The sequence below is a fragment of the Procambarus clarkii genome, chromosome 19 (assembly GCF_040958095.1).
Source record: "Procambarus clarkii isolate CNS0578487 chromosome 19, FALCON_Pclarkii_2.0, whole genome shotgun sequence".
NCBI lineage: Eukaryota > Metazoa > Arthropoda > Malacostraca > Decapoda > Cambaridae > Procambarus > Procambarus clarkii.
The window spans coordinates 11,490,709-11,508,940 of record NC_091168.1 but is presented as its reverse complement, the minus strand read 5'-3'; the positions used below and the strand labels follow the sequence as shown (position 1 = coordinate 11,508,940).

General features: G+C 50.0%; 1 protein-coding gene across 7 annotated transcripts in view; it reads right to left on the bottom strand.

The window, feature by feature from the left end:
* Positions 1–18,232, bottom strand: part of LOC123757411 (optineurin) — a 490,032-nt gene that overhangs the window by 139,317 nt on the left and 332,483 nt on the right. For all 7 annotated transcript variants that reach the window (XM_069326928.1, XM_069326927.1, XM_069326933.1 and 4 more), the window contains one exon: positions 12,850–13,026. In XM_069326928.1, the coding sequence (XP_069183029.1) occupies positions 12,850–13,026 (177 nt within the window). The remainder of the gene's footprint in view (positions 1–12,849; positions 13,027–18,232) is intronic.

Below are 18,232 nucleotides of genomic sequence, written 5' to 3'. Positions count from 1 at the left end.
AATTATCAAACTAGCATGACGTCATCACGTCGCCGCACCACCGTCTGCACAACACCCCCCCTCCCCGATAGGGAGAAGGGGGAGCCCCAAACCCTCCACGCCGGTGATCCAACTGGCAGTTCTTAGGCTGGATGTCAAAATATGCGAAAAACGCCGCCGACCGGAGGGAGGGAGGGATGCCGGGGAGCTCCGGGACTCACCCAGAAAATGGCGTTTTATTACATTCAACGCTGGTTTTCTGGGGGGAGCCCCGTCGGCTCCCCGGAGCTACCTCACCAAAGATAAGTAAAACAGGGAAGGAACTGGGAGGTGGATACCACACGTCCTAACTGAACAACCAAAACCAGAGACAAAACAAAGACCAAAATGAGAAGAAAAAGACCACTCAGGTCAACGACCAGCACGACCCCAAAACTCAAGAGCAGGCCAGAGGGAAGCGATGCCCAGGACAGCAAGTGGAATGGAGCAGAAGAAACCGCAACACTGAACGCAAGCAGGAGCGGCACTGCCAGCACCACCCAACATGAGGTGACAGGACAATCCCAGACAACCGTCCCAGAACAACCCCGAAGGGAAGACAAGCCAACCCTATCAAAGAACGAAGGACCCTTCGCAGTGATAGGAAAACCACACACCGCCCCCAAGACGAAACACGCAGGAGGGAGACCAATAACGAACCCACCTGTGCCGACACAAACGACGAGAAACGGACACCACGATCGACAGCGCAAAACGCGAATCTAAAAACAAGGACCCCGCAATCCAAAGGAGCAACATAACCAGCTCCAGCAAGAAGAATGATACACGCATCCCCGAGGCATCCAAGAGGAGAACTACCGAGGACGAGAACCGCAGGAAAACAAACACCCGGTCCGGAAAAGGAACAAAGAAAAACCGAAACCAGGACTGGAACCCAGCAAACCTGGTTCCAAGAAAAGGAACCAGGAAGGCAGGAGCGGCAGACCGAAAAGTCCACACCCCCCCACAGACAGCGCAACCCGAAGCCTGCAGAAAACCACACAGAAATCGCAGGAACTCAGTACCACAATGGAACACCGGAGAAGTCCAAAAGCAGGACGTGGAACATGGACAGAGGTCCACCGGAGAACCAAACAGGATAATCAAGAAGCACTGACTCATACACAAAAAAGTGTAGCATGGGAAAGGAAAAACTGAATTAGGTAAGGAAAACCCTGAATACGGCCCAAGGAGCGGCCGTGAAGTAATGCGCACGACCAACCACAAAATGTGTAGAGGAGCGCTTACATACCTGAGGGACACTATGGACAGCAGGGTTATCTTGAGGTTCTTGAGATGATTTCTCCCTCGGCTATGTGAGGGTGCAGTCAGGCACCGAAGATAGGCAAGGAAAGTGTCCAGACAGGGAAAAGATCCAGGGGTCTACAACGAAAACAAAAGCACCGAAATGCGGGGCAGAGCCCCACAGGACAACAGATGGACAAAAGGCACTAAAAACACATGCAAGGTGACCAAACACCACACCAAACACCCCAGTCAGGAGCCATCGACGCAATCTCGCCAAGCGGGGAAGAGTAAATGAGGATGGAACAGTGAACAAAGGTGGTGGAGGGAGTAGAGTATCCCAAGAAGATACTCGCTCCAAACGCATGAACCTAACCAGAGAAGCAAAGCTCTACAAAGTACCAATGACGGAACTCAAACCGTCCCGTACGTCCAACAAAAAAGTCCTGCCAACCTGTGGAGAACTGTGAGGCGGCGCCCAAGCATATAACCAGCAGAGTAGCAAATAATAACTAGTCTTCCGGCAAGTGTGGTCTAGAACAGACATGCGAGACACCGTACCGACACTCAGTGCGCCCAACCTGCACCATCGCCCGCCAACGATCACCCACAACTACTGTATATGCAACAAAAGATAAGTAGTTCCTTAGTGTTTGTGTGTATTGACCAATCTCCACGAAACAATAGAAACTGGGATAGTGGCACACGCCACCTGTGCGGTACATTGTGGGCACGAAACAATGGGCATAAAAGGGATAAGCTCAGAATCAGGAAAGATCGGAAGAATGACCAGCACGGTAACAGGCCCGGTGATGTGCGGAACCAAGTACCACGGAACGTGGTGGTGGGGCCCCACTATTGGTGCAAGGGCGGGTTGGACATGTAAGTGAGTGGGAATGTATGTTAATCTTCTTGTTTGAGGAGCTGTTCACTTGAGACAGTTAAGCAAGTCCCAGCTGTGTCTGGGTACAAGTGACAGGATGAACAACCCAGCGGGTTTTCATCCTATTGGGGAATGTTGTACACACTGCTATGGCAGTGTGTCCACTCACAAGATGAGTGGCGCTGCCCAATAAACTCGCCCCACGGAGCAAAATTTAATTTAATTTAGTAGCTGCCTCGCACGGGCCAAGAGGCCCTCCGCAGGGCCATTGTACTTATGTCCGTATGCAGGTATGCACAAGGGAACACAGGAGGTAGTGAGCACCCAAAGGAGCCACAGACACTAAAATGAACCAGATTAATGGCAGAGGGAAAGGAAGCCAAAAGCACCAAAATGCCATGTGGAGGAGGCAGACGCCACCCACAGGAGCAAACAAGAAGACAGTGCCCAGGAGGCTCAGGAAACTGCGCAACCGTCAACCGACAGGAGAGGCGGGGCCCCAAGAGCCAGAGCTCAACCCCCACAAGCACAACTAGGCAAGCACCCCCACCAAAAGTGAGAACCAGCACTAGGCCGACAGAAGCGCCAGACAAGACAACCTCACCTGCAGAGCAGACACACGACCGTGCCACAACACAGGCGAGCCAAGTAACATACTAGGAGCAGCGCTAAAGGTGTGCCCGAAAGCCAAGCATACTCGAGGATGTAGGCATAGTATGTACCGTTACCTGAATAAAATGTGAGGTTGAAGGAGAAAGACGGCCAGAGATGCGCGCCCTGCAGAAGACGAAGCAGTACAGAGGAAGAACAAAGTGACACCCCCAGATATAAATCCAAAACACCTTAAATCCAAAACACATCCAGAGGGCCACGGCTGGAGAGAGAAACGAGCAGCCGTAGAAAAACCACAAGAAACTGCGCGAACACACGAGCATACCGCCCGTAAACAAAACGCACACCGCGGCCCCAGCGCACGAGGTACGAAACGCACCACCCGTCCACCGGGAGGCGTGGCATGTACACCAGGCGGACACACAAATCGTACACACAACGTACAGACATCGTACAAACACCAGGAAGGCGTGCGGAACGAAGACAAAGAACGCCGAAACTGGAAGTAGAGACGACGCGAAAACAAAAGGCGAAAACGAAGTGAAAGAAAACAGATGATGGAAGGGAACCAACAAGGGCGACAAAAGACCCGATGGAAACCACATCGAAACTCAACAGACGTTCCAATAATATTGGAAGGTACGAAGGGACTCGCGAACCAACAAGAACCATGACAAGCACCCCAGACCAAGGAACATTCAGGGCCAACGATACAAAGCGGTTTAGGCACTATGTACTCGGTCAATGTAGAAATCCATCAGTGTTTGTTTCACACCTTGTATGGATGTACCTTACCTGAACACTTTTTTTTTTTTTTTGAACAGCATCGCGACATAGGAAGGAAAAGGGGGTGAAACACACCCCCAGGAACGACGGGACCGACGAACCCGAAGGAACACGGAACCGAACCCAGGGAGGGGTATACCCGAAAACAACAGGAACACAGAGGTAAGGAACAACCCCACTGAGGAACTACCAGCCCCACACCAAAGGTACAAGGACCCAAGAAGGGCAAACGGGGCCGAGGCTCCCCAGGTAACCCCTCCCTAACCCCGGGAACCTCTATGGCATGATCCAGGGCCGAGCCACACCCCCAAAGCCCCAGCTTAACAAGGAAAAGCCGGGGCAGCCGTGCAAACACTAATGAAGGGAGCCCACTGGTCAGACCCATACTGCACGGCAGGAGGAACCGACTCGAATGCCTCCGCCACCACCCCAGAAGAGGAAAACCCTCGAGACCGCCCGAGTCTCAACTCAACCAGACCCCGCCCCAACCCCGAAACCCTCCTATGGTTCGGAGCAGGAAGCAAGGGAGGAAGTGAGTAGAACAGAAGGGGAGGAACAAGAAGCAGAAGGAGCCAGAGCCGAAGCAACCCCCACCCCAAAGTCCAGACCCCATCCACCAAAACGGGGCAGCCTCGAGGCAACCGGGGCCGCAAACCAAGAGCGTTGCACCAACACACACCCAGCAAGCAACGCCACAGCCGCCTGCACCTGATTATCAAGACCAGTGGCCTGGGTGATGGAGAGCGCGTACCGACAACAATCATCGGACGACTCCGGGTCACAAGAAACAAGGACCCAACAGGCAGCATGGCGGAGGCACAACCGGTAAGTGTCGCCCTGAGACAAGGGGACAGATCAACCGTCAAACTTGCAGGACGCGAGGGGGACTCCAGGGACACATCTAGGGGACCACGGAGCCCCTGTGGGGTTTCCCAGGGCTCTTAGCCTTTGGTACACGCTAAGGGAAGCCCAGGCAGGGTACCGCAAACCGGCGCCCAAATCTACCAACAAACTGCTAAAGCTGAACCCCCGGGACGTGTCCACTCACGGGGGCCAAGCGGGGAGTACCGCCAACAGAAGAATTCGAAATAAATTCACCTAGAACAGGAAAGGGGGACCATAGTGAATTCAGACCCCCCACCAGGCAAAAACAAAAACAAAAGAAAAACCCCGCAAGAGGACAACTTACCCAGGCGGAACAGAGCCGGTCGCTGTTAATGGTGAAAACTAGCTGTGCAGTACCCTGCGCCCCTACCAGTGACGAAAACTACCACCTACCCAGAGACAAACCAGGGCAACAAAACCCCAGCCGACTCCAAGGGCGGCCCAGTACCGAGCAGTAAAGGACACAGCGGAGGCAGAACCCAAGGTGACTTGTGGAAGGTGGCCCCAAGCCCCAAGGGCAGTACTTACAGGGCACCTAGGGAAGATAGCCCTAGGCACATGCAGCCCGAGTACCGTGGAATCTTACTCCTGGCTCACACCCCACCGGTAGAGACAGTCCACACCACAAGGCACAGAACTGAAACAAAAACCAGAGCCAGAGGCACTCGACCAGCCAGTAATACCATCAGCCAAGAACTACCAGTTGGATCGCCGGCGTGGAGGGTCTGGGGCTCCCCCTTCCCCCTCTCGGGGAGGGGGGGTTACGCAGATGGTGGCGCGGCGACGTGGTGACATCATGCTAGTTTGATAATTTTGTTTGGGGAGTTCTGTCCACTCGTTTGGCTTTCGGCAGCAATAATTTCACCAGAATAGGGGTTTGTTTTGGGGCGCCTACCTTTCTGGGTGCCTGTCCCGGTCGATGGCAGACATAGAATGCTCTCAATCACAAGGGGGTTTCTATAGGCCATTGCTCCTCGTGCCTCTCTGAGGGGGCCAGGTTCTGGCTCGTGGTCCCTGGTAGGCAAGAACTCCTAGCACTTTGACTGATGCCAGAAAGTTATACATATCTATTCAGCCTGGACAGCTCCGGGGAGCCGACGGGGCTCCCCCCAGAAAAACAGCGTTGAATGTAATGAAACGCCATATTCTGGGTGCGTCCAGGAGGCTCCCTGGAGATATCCAAGCTGATATGCTAATGTTGGACTTTGGCATCAGTCATGTGTATGGAGTTCTGTGGGCCTACCAGGGACCATGAGCCAGAACCTGGCCCCTCCTTACAGAGGCCCGAGGAGCAATAGCCTATAGAAACCCCCGTGTGGTTAGAAGCATTCTATGTCTGCCATCGACCGGGTTAGGCACCCCAAAAAGGTAGGTATCCCAAAACAAACCCCTATTCTGGTGAAAACTGCTGCAAAAAGCCAAACAAGTGAATAGAACTCCCAAAACAAAAATGAGGAAACGAGTATAACGTCATATGTCGCCGCGCTGCCATCTGCGCAGCTCCCCCCTCTCTGGGAGGGGGAAGGGGGAGTCCCAGACCCCCGCACCGGCCATTCACACCCCAGTTCTGAGGCTGGATATCAAAAACACACGAAAACTGCCGACAGGAGAGAGGGAGGGTTGCCGGGGAGCATCCGGGACTCACCCAGAAATTGGCGTTTCATTACATTCAACGCTGGTTTTCTGGCGGGAGCCCCGTCGGGTTCCCGGAGCTACCTCATCACAGATAAGGAAAAGAGGGAAGGATCCGGGAGGTGAACGCCACGCATCCTAACATAAAAACAAGACCACAGACTAAAAGAAAGGGCCCGGGAGACCAGAATTCTATAACAGGAAGGAAAGAAGTAAGGGAATCTGGGCAAACCAAAACGCGTCCACAGCCCCAGAGGCCAAAATGTGCAGAGAACAGCGAAGAGCCGCAACCGAACAAGATGACCTAAGGTCAACCAAGATGACCTTGGTTGGCCTGAAACCAAGCAGCAACCCAAGGACCCCTCAGGAAGCAACAGACCCAAACATCACCCAAGAAGAAAGAGACTGCATCAAAAGAACAACCTACTAGGAGGACCAACGAGGCAGAAAAACACGGGCGCCAGAGGAGAGCCGGAAGCTCCCTGACCTAACCCCTAGAGGTCAACACCAACAGAAGAAGGAGACCTGAAAAACAAAAATACACCAGAACCGAAGAGATCACTTCAACTGAGGAGAAGAAGAAAATAGACCACCCGGGCCAACAACTAGTACAGCACCAGAAGCGCAAGATCAGGCTGGAGGCGAAACAACGCCTAAGACAGCAAGTGGAATGCAGCAGAAGGAACAGCAACACTGAACGAATGCTGGAGCAGTTCCGCCAGTGCTACCCAAGACGAGGCAACAGTACACGGCACCAGAAGAAGGTCCCAGAACAACCCCGAAGGGTAAGACAAGACAACCCTATCACAGACCAAAGAACCCTTCGCAGTGATAGGAAAACCAGAAAGACCGCTCGGAAACCACACACTGCCGCCAGACGCAGCACACAGGTGGGAGACCAACAATGAAGTCACCAGTGCCCCCACAAGTGACGAGAACACGAGACAAAAACCCCAGACGCAAAGATTCAAGGGGAAGAACGAACCAGCCCTGTACAGGGCTGGACCAATCTGCAAAAAGAGGCGGAGTTGCGGGAAGCCCCTCAGGATCGGAACCGAGGAAAGCAGAGCCCCCAAACAAGGCTGGCAAAAACCAGGAGGAACAGCCACCAGGGAACCAGGAACCCAATCCCAGCGAGTTGAAAAGGAACCAACCCGGACGAGCAGAAACGCCCTGTCCGGGAGGAACCCCCTCCCCCAGGACCCCTGTAAGGACCAATAAGGCCAAACACCGAAGAGCCAGGGCCCAGGCAGAGGCTAACAAGGAAACCGAGCACTACGAACAAAAGTGTGAGACGCGAAGCGAAAAGAAGTGACCCCGCAACCCTAAGGAGCAGCGCAACCAGCCCCAGCGGGGAAGAACAAGGCACGCGTCACCGAGATACACAGGAGGAGAACTACTCAGGACGTGTACCACAATAAAACAAAAACTCATGATCTGGAAAAAGAACAAAGAAAAGCAGAGCCAGGCCCAGAATCCAAGCTACCCCCTGTCCCAATAAAAGGAACCTTGAGGGCAGGAGCGGTTGACTGGAAGTCCACAACTTCCTGCAGACATTGCAACAAGGGAGAACAAGGAAAAAGTGAACTCAGTACCAAAACTGAACACTGGGGTAGTCCAAAATCAGGGAACGGAACATGGACAGAAGCCCACCCCAGCACCTAACAACAGAATAGCCAATAAGCACTGACCAAGATACACAGCCATGTGTAGAATAGAGGGGGAGAAAAACAAATAGGCAAGGAAAAGACCAGAATACGGGCCAAGTAGCAGCCGGTAATGCAATGTAAATGACCAACTACAACGTGTGGTGTGGGTGATCACACATACAGAGGGACACCATGGATATCAGGGCACATCCAGGCACCGAAGATAGGCAAGGAATGTCCAAAGATCGAGAAAAGACCCAGGCACCGAAATATGAAACAAAAAGCACCGAAATGCAGGACAGTGCCCCCCAGTACAACAAGAACAAGAGACACGGACAAAGTAGTCACTGTAAGACACACGCAAAGTGTCCAAGCAAAACACACAACACCTAACACCCCTGTTAGGAGCCAATGACGCTGCCCTGTCAAGTGGGGAAGCGACAGGGTAGACAAGGTTGGATTATTTAACACGGGTGGCAGACGCACAGGTGGACACAGGCGGAAGCTGAGCACCCAAATAAGCCACAGACGCATAGAGAGAACTGTTTCAGTGTCAGTAGTCAGTAAGTGGAATGCTCTAGGAAGTGATGTGGTGGAGGCAGACTCCATACACAGTCGCAAATGTAGAGAACATAGAACCTAGTAGGTTCAGGAAGCTGTACACCTGACGATTGACAGTGGAGGGGCGGGATCAAAGAGCCAGAGCTCAACCCCCGCAAGCACAACTAGGCGAGTACCCCACCAAACAGCAAGAACCAGCACCCGGCCGACAGATCCTCCAGACAATACAATCTCACCTGCTCACCTGCAAAAGAGACACCACCGTGTCACAGCACAGCTGAGCCTTGCAATGTAACAGGAGCATCCCTAGTGGAGAACTTCCAGAGGTGTGAGACCAGTAGGAGAAGATGAAGTGCATGCCGTACAGAAGTGGAGGAGGCGCCACTCAAAGCCGCCCCACACTCGCTTCAGAAAACCAAGTATCCAGGGGGGGTTATGACCGGAAAGAAGAGGTGCGAAAATGGCGTGGAATCTACGAGAAAGAACGCTGAACACCAACAAACGTGTACACAGCCCAGAAACAAAATGATCACCCCGGCCCCAGCGCCCGAGGTACGAACCGCACCACCCGTCTTCCAGGCGTCACAGCTCGTACATCAGTCGTATGTACACATATCATACACCAGCAAGGTGTACGCACACACGTACAAAGCAAGGTAACGAAGACAAGGAATATCAAAACAGTAAGTTACCTTGAATATTACCTTGAAGTGTTTCCGGGGCATAGCGTCCCTGCGGTCCGGTTGTCGACCAGGCCTCCTCGTTGCTGGACTGGTCAACTAGGCAGTTTGACGCGGCTGCGACCAGCCTGACGTATGAATAACAGCCTGGTTGATCAGGTATCCTTTGGAGGTGCTTATCCAGTTCTCTCTTGAACACTGTCAGGGGTCAGCCAGTTATGCCCCTTAAGTGTTGAGCTGAAGCGTGTTGAACAGTCTCAGACCTCTGATGTTGATAGAGTTCTCTCTCAGAGTACCTGTTGCACCTCTGGTTTTCACTGGGGGTATTCTGCACATTCTGCCATGCCTCCTGGTCTCATATGATGTTACTTCTGTGTGCTGGTTTGGGACCAGCCCCTCAAATATTTTCCACGTATAAATTATTATGTATCTCTCCCGCCTGCACTCAAAAGAATACAGATTTAGGCTCTTTAATCGGTTCCAGTAGTTTAGATGTTTTACTGAGTGGATTCTAACAGTAAAGGATCTCTGTATGCTCTCCAGGTCAGCAATTTCTCCAACTTTGAAAGAGGCTGTCATTGTGCAGCAGTACTCCACTCTAGAGAGCACTAGCGTCTTGAAAAGTATCATCATCGATATTGCACCTCTAGTGTGAAAGGTTCCTGTTATCCAACTTGTCATTTTTCTTGCAGTTGTGACGGCTACTTTATTGTGGTCTTTGAAGGTAGATCTTCCGACATGAGTACACCCAAATCCTTTACATTGCCTTTATATTCTATGTTATGATCTGACTGAGTTTTTTACATGGTTTCCGTTTTTATATCTTCATTTTTTCCGTAGCTCATGAGCTGGAACTTATCTTCGTTAAACACCATATTATTTTCTGTAGTCCATAGAAAGACCTGATTTATGTCTGATTGGAGGTTTGCCATGTCCTCTATGTTGTCTACTCTCATGAAAATCCTAGTGTCATCTGCAAAGGATGATACAGTGCTATAGGTTGTGTTCTTGTCTATGTCTGATATGAGGATGAGAAAAAGTACTGGAGCAAGCACAGTGCCCTGGGGGACTGAGCTCTTCACGGTTGATGGACCAGATTTTATTTTATTGACTATTACACATTGGGTTCTGTTAGTCAGGAAATTGTAGATCCATCTGCCTATTTTTCCGGTAATTCCTTTTGAACGCATTTTATGTGCAATAACACCGTGGTCACATTTTTCAAAGGCTTTTGCGAAATCTGTGTAAATTACATCAGCGTTTTGTTTGTCTTCCATGGCATCTAATACTCTGTCATAGTGGCCCAGCAACTGTGACAGGCAAGAGCACCCTATTCTGAAACCATGTTGTCCGGGGTTATGGAGATGCTGTGATTCCATGTATTTAGTAATCTTACTTCTTTCCACTCTCTCAAAGATTTTTATGATGTGCGATGTTAGTGCTATCGGTCTGTAATTTTTTGCCTCTGCCTTATTACCTCCTTTATGGAGTGGTGCTATCTCTGCTGTTTTTAGTATGTCAGGGATAACACCAGTAACTAGGCTTTGTCTCCAAAGAATGTGAAGGGCATGCGATAGTAGTTTTTTACAGTTCTTGATGAATGTGGAATTCCAAGAATCAGGGCCTGGTGCAGAGTGCATAGGCATACTGTTTATGGCTTCTTCAAAATCCAGTGGGGATAAGGTGACATCTGATATATGATTTGATATTGGTATCATATCCATGAAAAATTCATTTGGGTTATCAATCTTTAGTGTCTTCAGTGGCTCACTGAAAACAGAGTCGTACTGCTTCCTCAGTAGCTCGCTCATTTCTTTGTTGTCATCAGTGAAAGTTCCATCTCCCTTTCGCAGGGGCTCGATACTAGATGTTGTTTTTTATCTTGATTTTGTATATGAGAAAAAATATTTCGGATTTCTCTCTATTTCACTGATGGCCTTTTGCTCTCTTTGCCTCTCCTGGGTTTTGTATGATTCTTGTAGCTTTAGTTCAATTGTTTCTATTTCTCTACCTAACCTTCTTCGCCGTTCTTGAGGTAGGGTGCGACTCTCAAGTTGTTCCGCGATTCGGTTTCTTCGCCAATAGAGGAAATGACGTTCTCGTTCCAATCTGCATCTCTTCCTCTTTTTTCTTAGGGGTATGCGGTTTGAGCATATTATTTCTAGTGCTACTGAGCTTATTTTTTCCAGGCACTGGTTCAGGTTTGCATTTTCTAGCTGTCTTCCCAGCTTATTTCTGTGAAGTCTTGGTTTATTTGCTCCCAGTTTATCTGTTTGTTTATTACTGAAGTTGAATTTGCTGAAATCTCCTCCACTGGGAATCTGGACTGGTTTTGAAGGTCTATTCCCCATGCTTGTCAGAATTAATGCTTCAATTAAGTTGTGATCTGAGTAACAGGTATTTGTAATCATTATGTTCCTGATCAATTCATCATTATTGGTGAAAATGAGGTCCAGCATGTTCTCCTTCCTAGTTGGTTCCACTATTTGCTGGTTTAAGGCAAACCTGTCGCACATCTGTAGCAGGTCATTTGCATGTGCCTGTTCATTTAGGCTATTCTCTGGTATTCTTTCTGATATAACTGCATTAGCTAGGTTCTTCCATTTCAGGTGCCGTAGATTGACGTCCCCAAGCAAAATGATGTTCGGGGCTGGATTTGTGAGGTTTTCCAAGCAGTGTTCTAATTTTATTAGTTGGTGTTTAAACTGGTGGTGATTTGTCTCTGGTGATTTATATACAAGGACAATAACTACATTTAAGATCTCTATTTTGATAATCAGCACTTCCACCATATCATTTGTGGTGTTTAGCAGCTCAGTACAGATAAGAGTGTCTTTGCTGTAGAGGCTGACCCCACCCTGTAGCCGGTGTTTCCTGTCACATTCGAAAAGATTGTACTCTAAGATCCATATTTCATCATCATGGTAGTCCTTGGTGTGAGTTTCCGTTAGGGCTGCAAACACTGCATTTGCCTCATGTAGAAAGAAGGAAGGAAAGAGAGAGATGAATTGAATACAAAGGAAGGACTGGAGGGAAACCTCACCGGAAGTCAACAGACGTTCCAAGAACATTTGGAAGTACCGAAGAGGTTTGCGAACCAACGAAAACCGTGACAAACAAGCACAAGGAGGAGGCACATATGGGCCCAAAGACACACCTGACTAAGGGATATGCAAGGATCCCGAAATGAAGAGAATAGCAATGCGACATAAGCCCGAAAAAGGTTAGGAAAGGGGTGAAAACCACCCCTCCCCAGGAAGGACGGAAACGATCAGACCCAAAGGGACACGGCTCGGCGACGATGACGTCATGCTAGTTTGATAATTTTGTTTGAGGAGTTCTGTCTACTTGTTTGGCCTTCGGTCACAATAGTTTTACCAGAATAGGGGTTTGTTTTGGGGCACCTATCTTTCTGGGTGCCTGTCCTGGTCGATGGCAGACATAGAATGCTCCCAACCACAGGGGGCTCTCTATAGGCCTTTGCTCCTCGTGCCTCTCTAGGGGGGAGGGCCAGGTTCTGGCTCGTGGTCCCCGGTAAACAAGAACCCCATGCATTGACTGATGCCAGAAAGATATACAAATCCATTCAGCCTGGATAGCTCCGGGAAGCCGTAGGGGCTTCTCCCATAAAAATACTTGTTCACATGTTAATGATATATACATTGACCAGTTTTTTAATCAATTTGTAGCAAATGAATTTTAAATTCTGAATTAAGCTTAAATAATTATGTTGAATGGCTGAAATATTTTAACTTTAGTAAGAATTATATAGAACCACATAATGTTAATAGAACCTTCATATGCAATAATGACAAATAATAAAAAATAATAGCAATAAACAAAAAGTATGATGCAAGTGTTAAGGCATTATATATGCATAAAACAAATCTAAACTTACTTGAGCTCTAAGTATTGCAATAGTCTCACTTTCACTTGTGCGTTCTGCCAGATTAGCTTTTGTCTGGCCAAGTTCTTTCTTAATTCTGGACAACTCATCATTCTTAGCAGCTAATAATTCCTCATATGACATGAGCTTGGCTGTTGCTTCATCGTGCTTCTCACTAATAGACTTTATCTAAGAGAATAGAAGAAAGGACATTAGTTACTAATGTATATACTGTACCAGTTAATAATATATGCCAGGTACTGATATATGCCAGTTGTACAGACATCCTCACACCTAGAATGTACAAAATGGTGCAATGATAGTGTTGTGTGCATGTAATATATATATGTATATACAGTGATAACATCTAATAAGTGTATATACCGGGTACTGTACTAATATGTGTCTAGTTTATAGAATCTTTCTGGGGTGGCATCCGAAGTGCTTATGTACTGGTACTCCAGGTAAAATATCATCTCCCTGGGTATCTATGATCAGAATCTTGCCTCTCCCCTTAATCCACCTAAGTTGTGGGTTTCATAAGATACCACCCAGCAAGAAAAAACTGTCACAATAACTGAAGGGGGTTGTAAACACTCAAACACATGTTGAGAAATTTTTGATATAAACGAATACCAAACAAAACTACAAATTTTCTAATAAAATTAGTCTATGACTTTCATCAATAAATATCACTTAAATACTATACATCAATACATTCAATGCTGGTTTTCTGTTGGGAGCCGGAGCTAGTTACCCAAAAAGCAGTAAAAAGTGGGACACACTCGGCAGGTGGCCGCACCGCATGACACATGGTGAAGACGAGACAACTGGCTGCATCCACTGACCCAAGGCGGCGACACAAAACCGCTGAAGGCTTGGCACATTAACCCTTGTGTGGCGCCGGGCTATTTAGCATTTGTCACCCACAGGTGCATACACCCCACAAAAAAAAAAAAAAAAAAAAAAAAAAAAAAAAAAAAAAAAAAAAAAACAGCGTTGAATGTACTGAAACGCCATTTTCTGGGTGAGTCCCAGAGGCTCCCCGGAGCTATCCAGGCTGAATGGATATGTATAACTTTCTGGCATCACTCAAAGTGCTAGGAGTTCTTGCCTACTGGGGACCACGAGCCAGAACCTGGCACCCTCAGAGAGGCATAAGGAGCAATGGCCTATAGAAACCCCTTTGTGATTGGGAGCATTCTATGTCTGCCATCGACCGGGACAGACACCCAGAAAGGTAGGCGCCCCAAAACAAACCCCTATTCTGGTGAAATTATTGCTACCGAAAGCCGAATGAGTGGACAAAACTCCCCAAACAAAATTATCAAACTAGCATGACGTCATCACGTCGCCGTGCCACCGTCTGCGCAACCCCCCCCTCCTTGAGAGGGGGAAGGGGGAGCCCCAGACCCTCCACGCCGGCGATCCAACTGGCAGTTCTTAGGCTGGATGTCAAATACGCGAAAAACGCCGCCGACCGGAGGGAGGGCGGGATACCGGGGAGCTTCCAGGACTCACCCAGAAAATGGCGTTTCATTACATTCAACGCTGGTTTTCTGGGGGAGCCCCGTCGGCTCCCCGGAGCTACCTCACCAAAGATAAGTAAAACAGGGAACCGGGAGGCGGATACCACACGTCCTAACTGAACAACCACAACCAGAGACAAAACAAAGACCAAAACGAGAAGAAAAAGACCACCCAGGCCAACGACTAGGACGGCCCCAAAACTCAAGAGCAGGCCAGAGGGGAACAACGCCCAGGACAGCAAGTGGAATGGAGCAGAAGGAACCGCAACACTGAATGCAAGCAAGAGCGGCGCTGCCAGCACCACCCAACATGATGAGGTGACAGGACAATCCCAGATGACGGTCCCAGAACAACCCCGAAGGGAATACAAGCCAACCCTATCAAAGACCGAAGGACCCTTCGCAAGATAGGAAAACCAGACACTGCCCCCGAGACGAAACACGCAGGTGGGAGACCAATAACCCGGTCCCAAGAACCTGGGACCTGTGTTCAGATTCGCAAAACGCGAAGCTAAAAACAGCGACCCCACAACCCAAAGGAGCAACATAACCAGCTCCAGCAGAGAAGAATGAGACACGCATCCCCGAGGCATCCAAGAGGATAACTACCGAGGACGAGAACCGCAGGAAAGCAAAAACACCCGGTCTAGAAATGGAACAAAGAAAAACCGAAACCAGGACCGCAACCCAGCAAACCTGGTTCCAAGAAAAGGAACCAGGTATGCAAGAGCGGCAGACCGAAAAGTCCACACCCCCCCAACAGACAGCACAACTTGAAGCCTGCAGAAAACCACACAGAAATCGTAGGAACTCGGTACCAAAACGGAACACCAGAGAAGTCCAAAAGCAGGACATGGAACATGGACAGAGGCCCACCGGAGCACCGAACAGGATAACCAAGAAGCACTGACCCAGACACACAAAAAAGTGTAGCATGGGGAGGAAAAACGGAAATAAGGAAGGAAACCACGAATACGGCCCAAGGAGCGGCTGGGAAGTAACGTACACGACCAACCACAAAATGTGTAGAGGAGCGCGTACATTCCAGAGGGACCTTACGGACAGCAGGGTGCAGTTAGGCACCGAAGATAGGCAAGGAAAGTGTCCCGACAGAGAAAAAACCCAGGGGTCGACAACGAAAACAAAAGCACCAAATCGCGGGGCAGAGCCCCACAGGACAACCAAGAACAAAAGATGGACAAAAAAGGCACTAAAGACACATGCAAGGTGACCAAACACCACATCAAACACCCCAGTCATGAGCCATCGACGCAATCCCGCTAAGCGGGGAAGAGTAAACAAGGATGGAACAGTGAACAAGGGAGGAGGAGTGAATAGCGTATCCCAAGAAGATACTCGCTCCAAACGCATGAGCCTAACCAGAGAAGAAAGGCTCTACAAAGTACCAACGATGGAACTCAAACCGTTCTGTACGTCCAAGGGAAAGTCCTGCCAACCTGTGGAGAACTGTGAGGCGGCGCCCAAGCATATAACCAGCAGAGTAGCGAAGAATAACTAGACTTCCGGCAAGTGTGGTCTAGAACAGACATGCGAGACACTGTACCGACACTCAGTGCGCCCAACCCGTACCATTGCCCGCCAAAATATCACCCGCAACTACTGAATACGCAACATAAGATAAGTAGTTCTTTAGTGTTTGTGTTTATTGACCAATCCCCATGAAACAATAGAAACTGGGATAGTGGCACAAGCCACCCTTGTGGCATATTGTGGGCACGAAACAACGGGCATAAAAGGGATAAGCGCAGAATCAGGAAAGACCGGAGGAATGACCTGCACTGTAATAGGCCCAGTGACTCGCGGAACCAATTACTATGTAACGGGGTGGTGGGGCCCCACGATTGGTGCAAGGGCGGGTTGGACATGTACGTGAGTGGGAATGGATGGTAAGAAACAGAAGCTACCTCGCACGGGCCAAGAGGCCCTTCGCAGGGCCACTGTATTTATGTCCGTATGCAAGTACGCACAAGGGGACACAGGAGGTAGTGAGCACCCAAAGGAGCCACAGACGCTAAAAGAACCTGATTAATGTCAGAGGGGAAAGGAAGCGAAAAGCACCAAAAAGCCATGTGGAGGAGGCAGACGCCACCCACAGGAGCAAACGTGAAGACAGAGCCCAGAATGTTCAGGAAACTGCACAATCGTCAACTGACAGGAGAAGCGGGGCCAAAGAGCCAGAGCTCAAGCCCTGCAAGCACAACTAGGCAAGCACCCCACCAAAAGTGAGAACCAGCACTAGGCCGACAGAAGCTCCAGACAAGACAACCTCACCTGCAGAGCAGACACACGACCGTGCCACAACACAGGCGAGCCAAGTAACATACCAGGAGCAGCGTTAAAGGTGTGCCCGAAAGCCATGCACACTCGAGGCAGTAGGCATAGTATGTACCCTTACCTGAATAAAATGCGAGGTCGAAGGAGAAATACGGCCAGAGGTGCGCGCCCTGCAGAAGACAAAGCAGTACAGAGGGAGAACAAAGTGACACCCCCAGATATAAATCCAAAACACCCTCAGCATCCAGAGGGCCACAACTGGAGGGAGAAATGAGCAAGAAGCCGTAGAGAACCACGAGAAACGACGCGAACACACGAGCATACCGCCCGTAAACAAAACGCACACCGCGGCCCCAGCACACGAGGTACGAAACGCACCACCCGTCCACCGGGAGGCCTGGCTCGTACACCAGGCATACACACAACGTACAGACATCGTACAAACACCAGGAAGGCGTGCGGAATGAAGACAAAGAACGCCGATACTGGAAGTAGAGATGACGCGAAAACAAAACAAGGCGAAAACGAAGCGAAAGAAAACAGATGATAGAAGGGAACCAAAAAGGCCAACAAAAGACTCGATGGAAACCACATCGAAAATCAACAGACGTTCCAATAATATTGGAAGGTACGAAGAGACTCGCGAACCAACGAGAACCATGACAAGCACCCCTGACCAAGGAACATGCAGGGACAACGATACGAAGCGGTTTAGGCACTATGTACTAGGTCAATAAAGAAATCCATCAATGTTTGTTTCACACCTTGTATGGATGTACCTTACCTGAATAACCCCCAGGAACGACGGGACCGACAAACCCGAAGGAACACGGAACCGAACCCAGGGAGGGGTATACCCGAAAACAACAGGAACACAGAGGGAAGGAACAACCCCACTGAGAAACTACCAGCCCCACACCAAAGGTACAAGGACCCAAGAGGGGCAAACAGGGCTGAGGCCCCCCAGGCAACCCCTCCCTAACCCCGGGAACCTTTACGGCATGCCCTAGGGCCGAGCCACACCCCCAAAGCCCCAGCTTAACAAGGAAAAGCTGGGGCAGCCGTGCAAACACTAATGAAGGGAGCCCACTGGGCAGACCCATACAGCACGGCTGGAGGAACCGACTCGAATGCCTACGCCGCCACCCCGGAAGAGGAAAACCCCCGAGACCGCCCGAGTCACAACCCAACCAGACCCCGCCCCAACCCCGAAACCTGCCTATGGTTCGGAGCAGGAAGCAAGGGAGGAAGTGAGTAGAACAGAAGGGGAGGAACAAGAAGCGGAAGGAGCCAGAGCCGAAGCGACCCCCACCCCCAAGTCCAGACCCCAACCACCAAAATGGGGCAGCCTCGGGGCAACCGGGGCCGCAAACCAAGAGCGTTGCAGCAACATACACCCAGCAAGCAACGCTGCAGCCGCCTGCACCCGATTATCAAGACCAGTGGCCTGGGTGATGGAGAGCGCGTACCGACAACACTCGTCGGACGACTCCGGGTCACAAGAACAAGGACCCAACAGGCAGCATGGCGGAGGCACAACCGGTGAGTGTCGCCCTGAGACAAGGGGACAG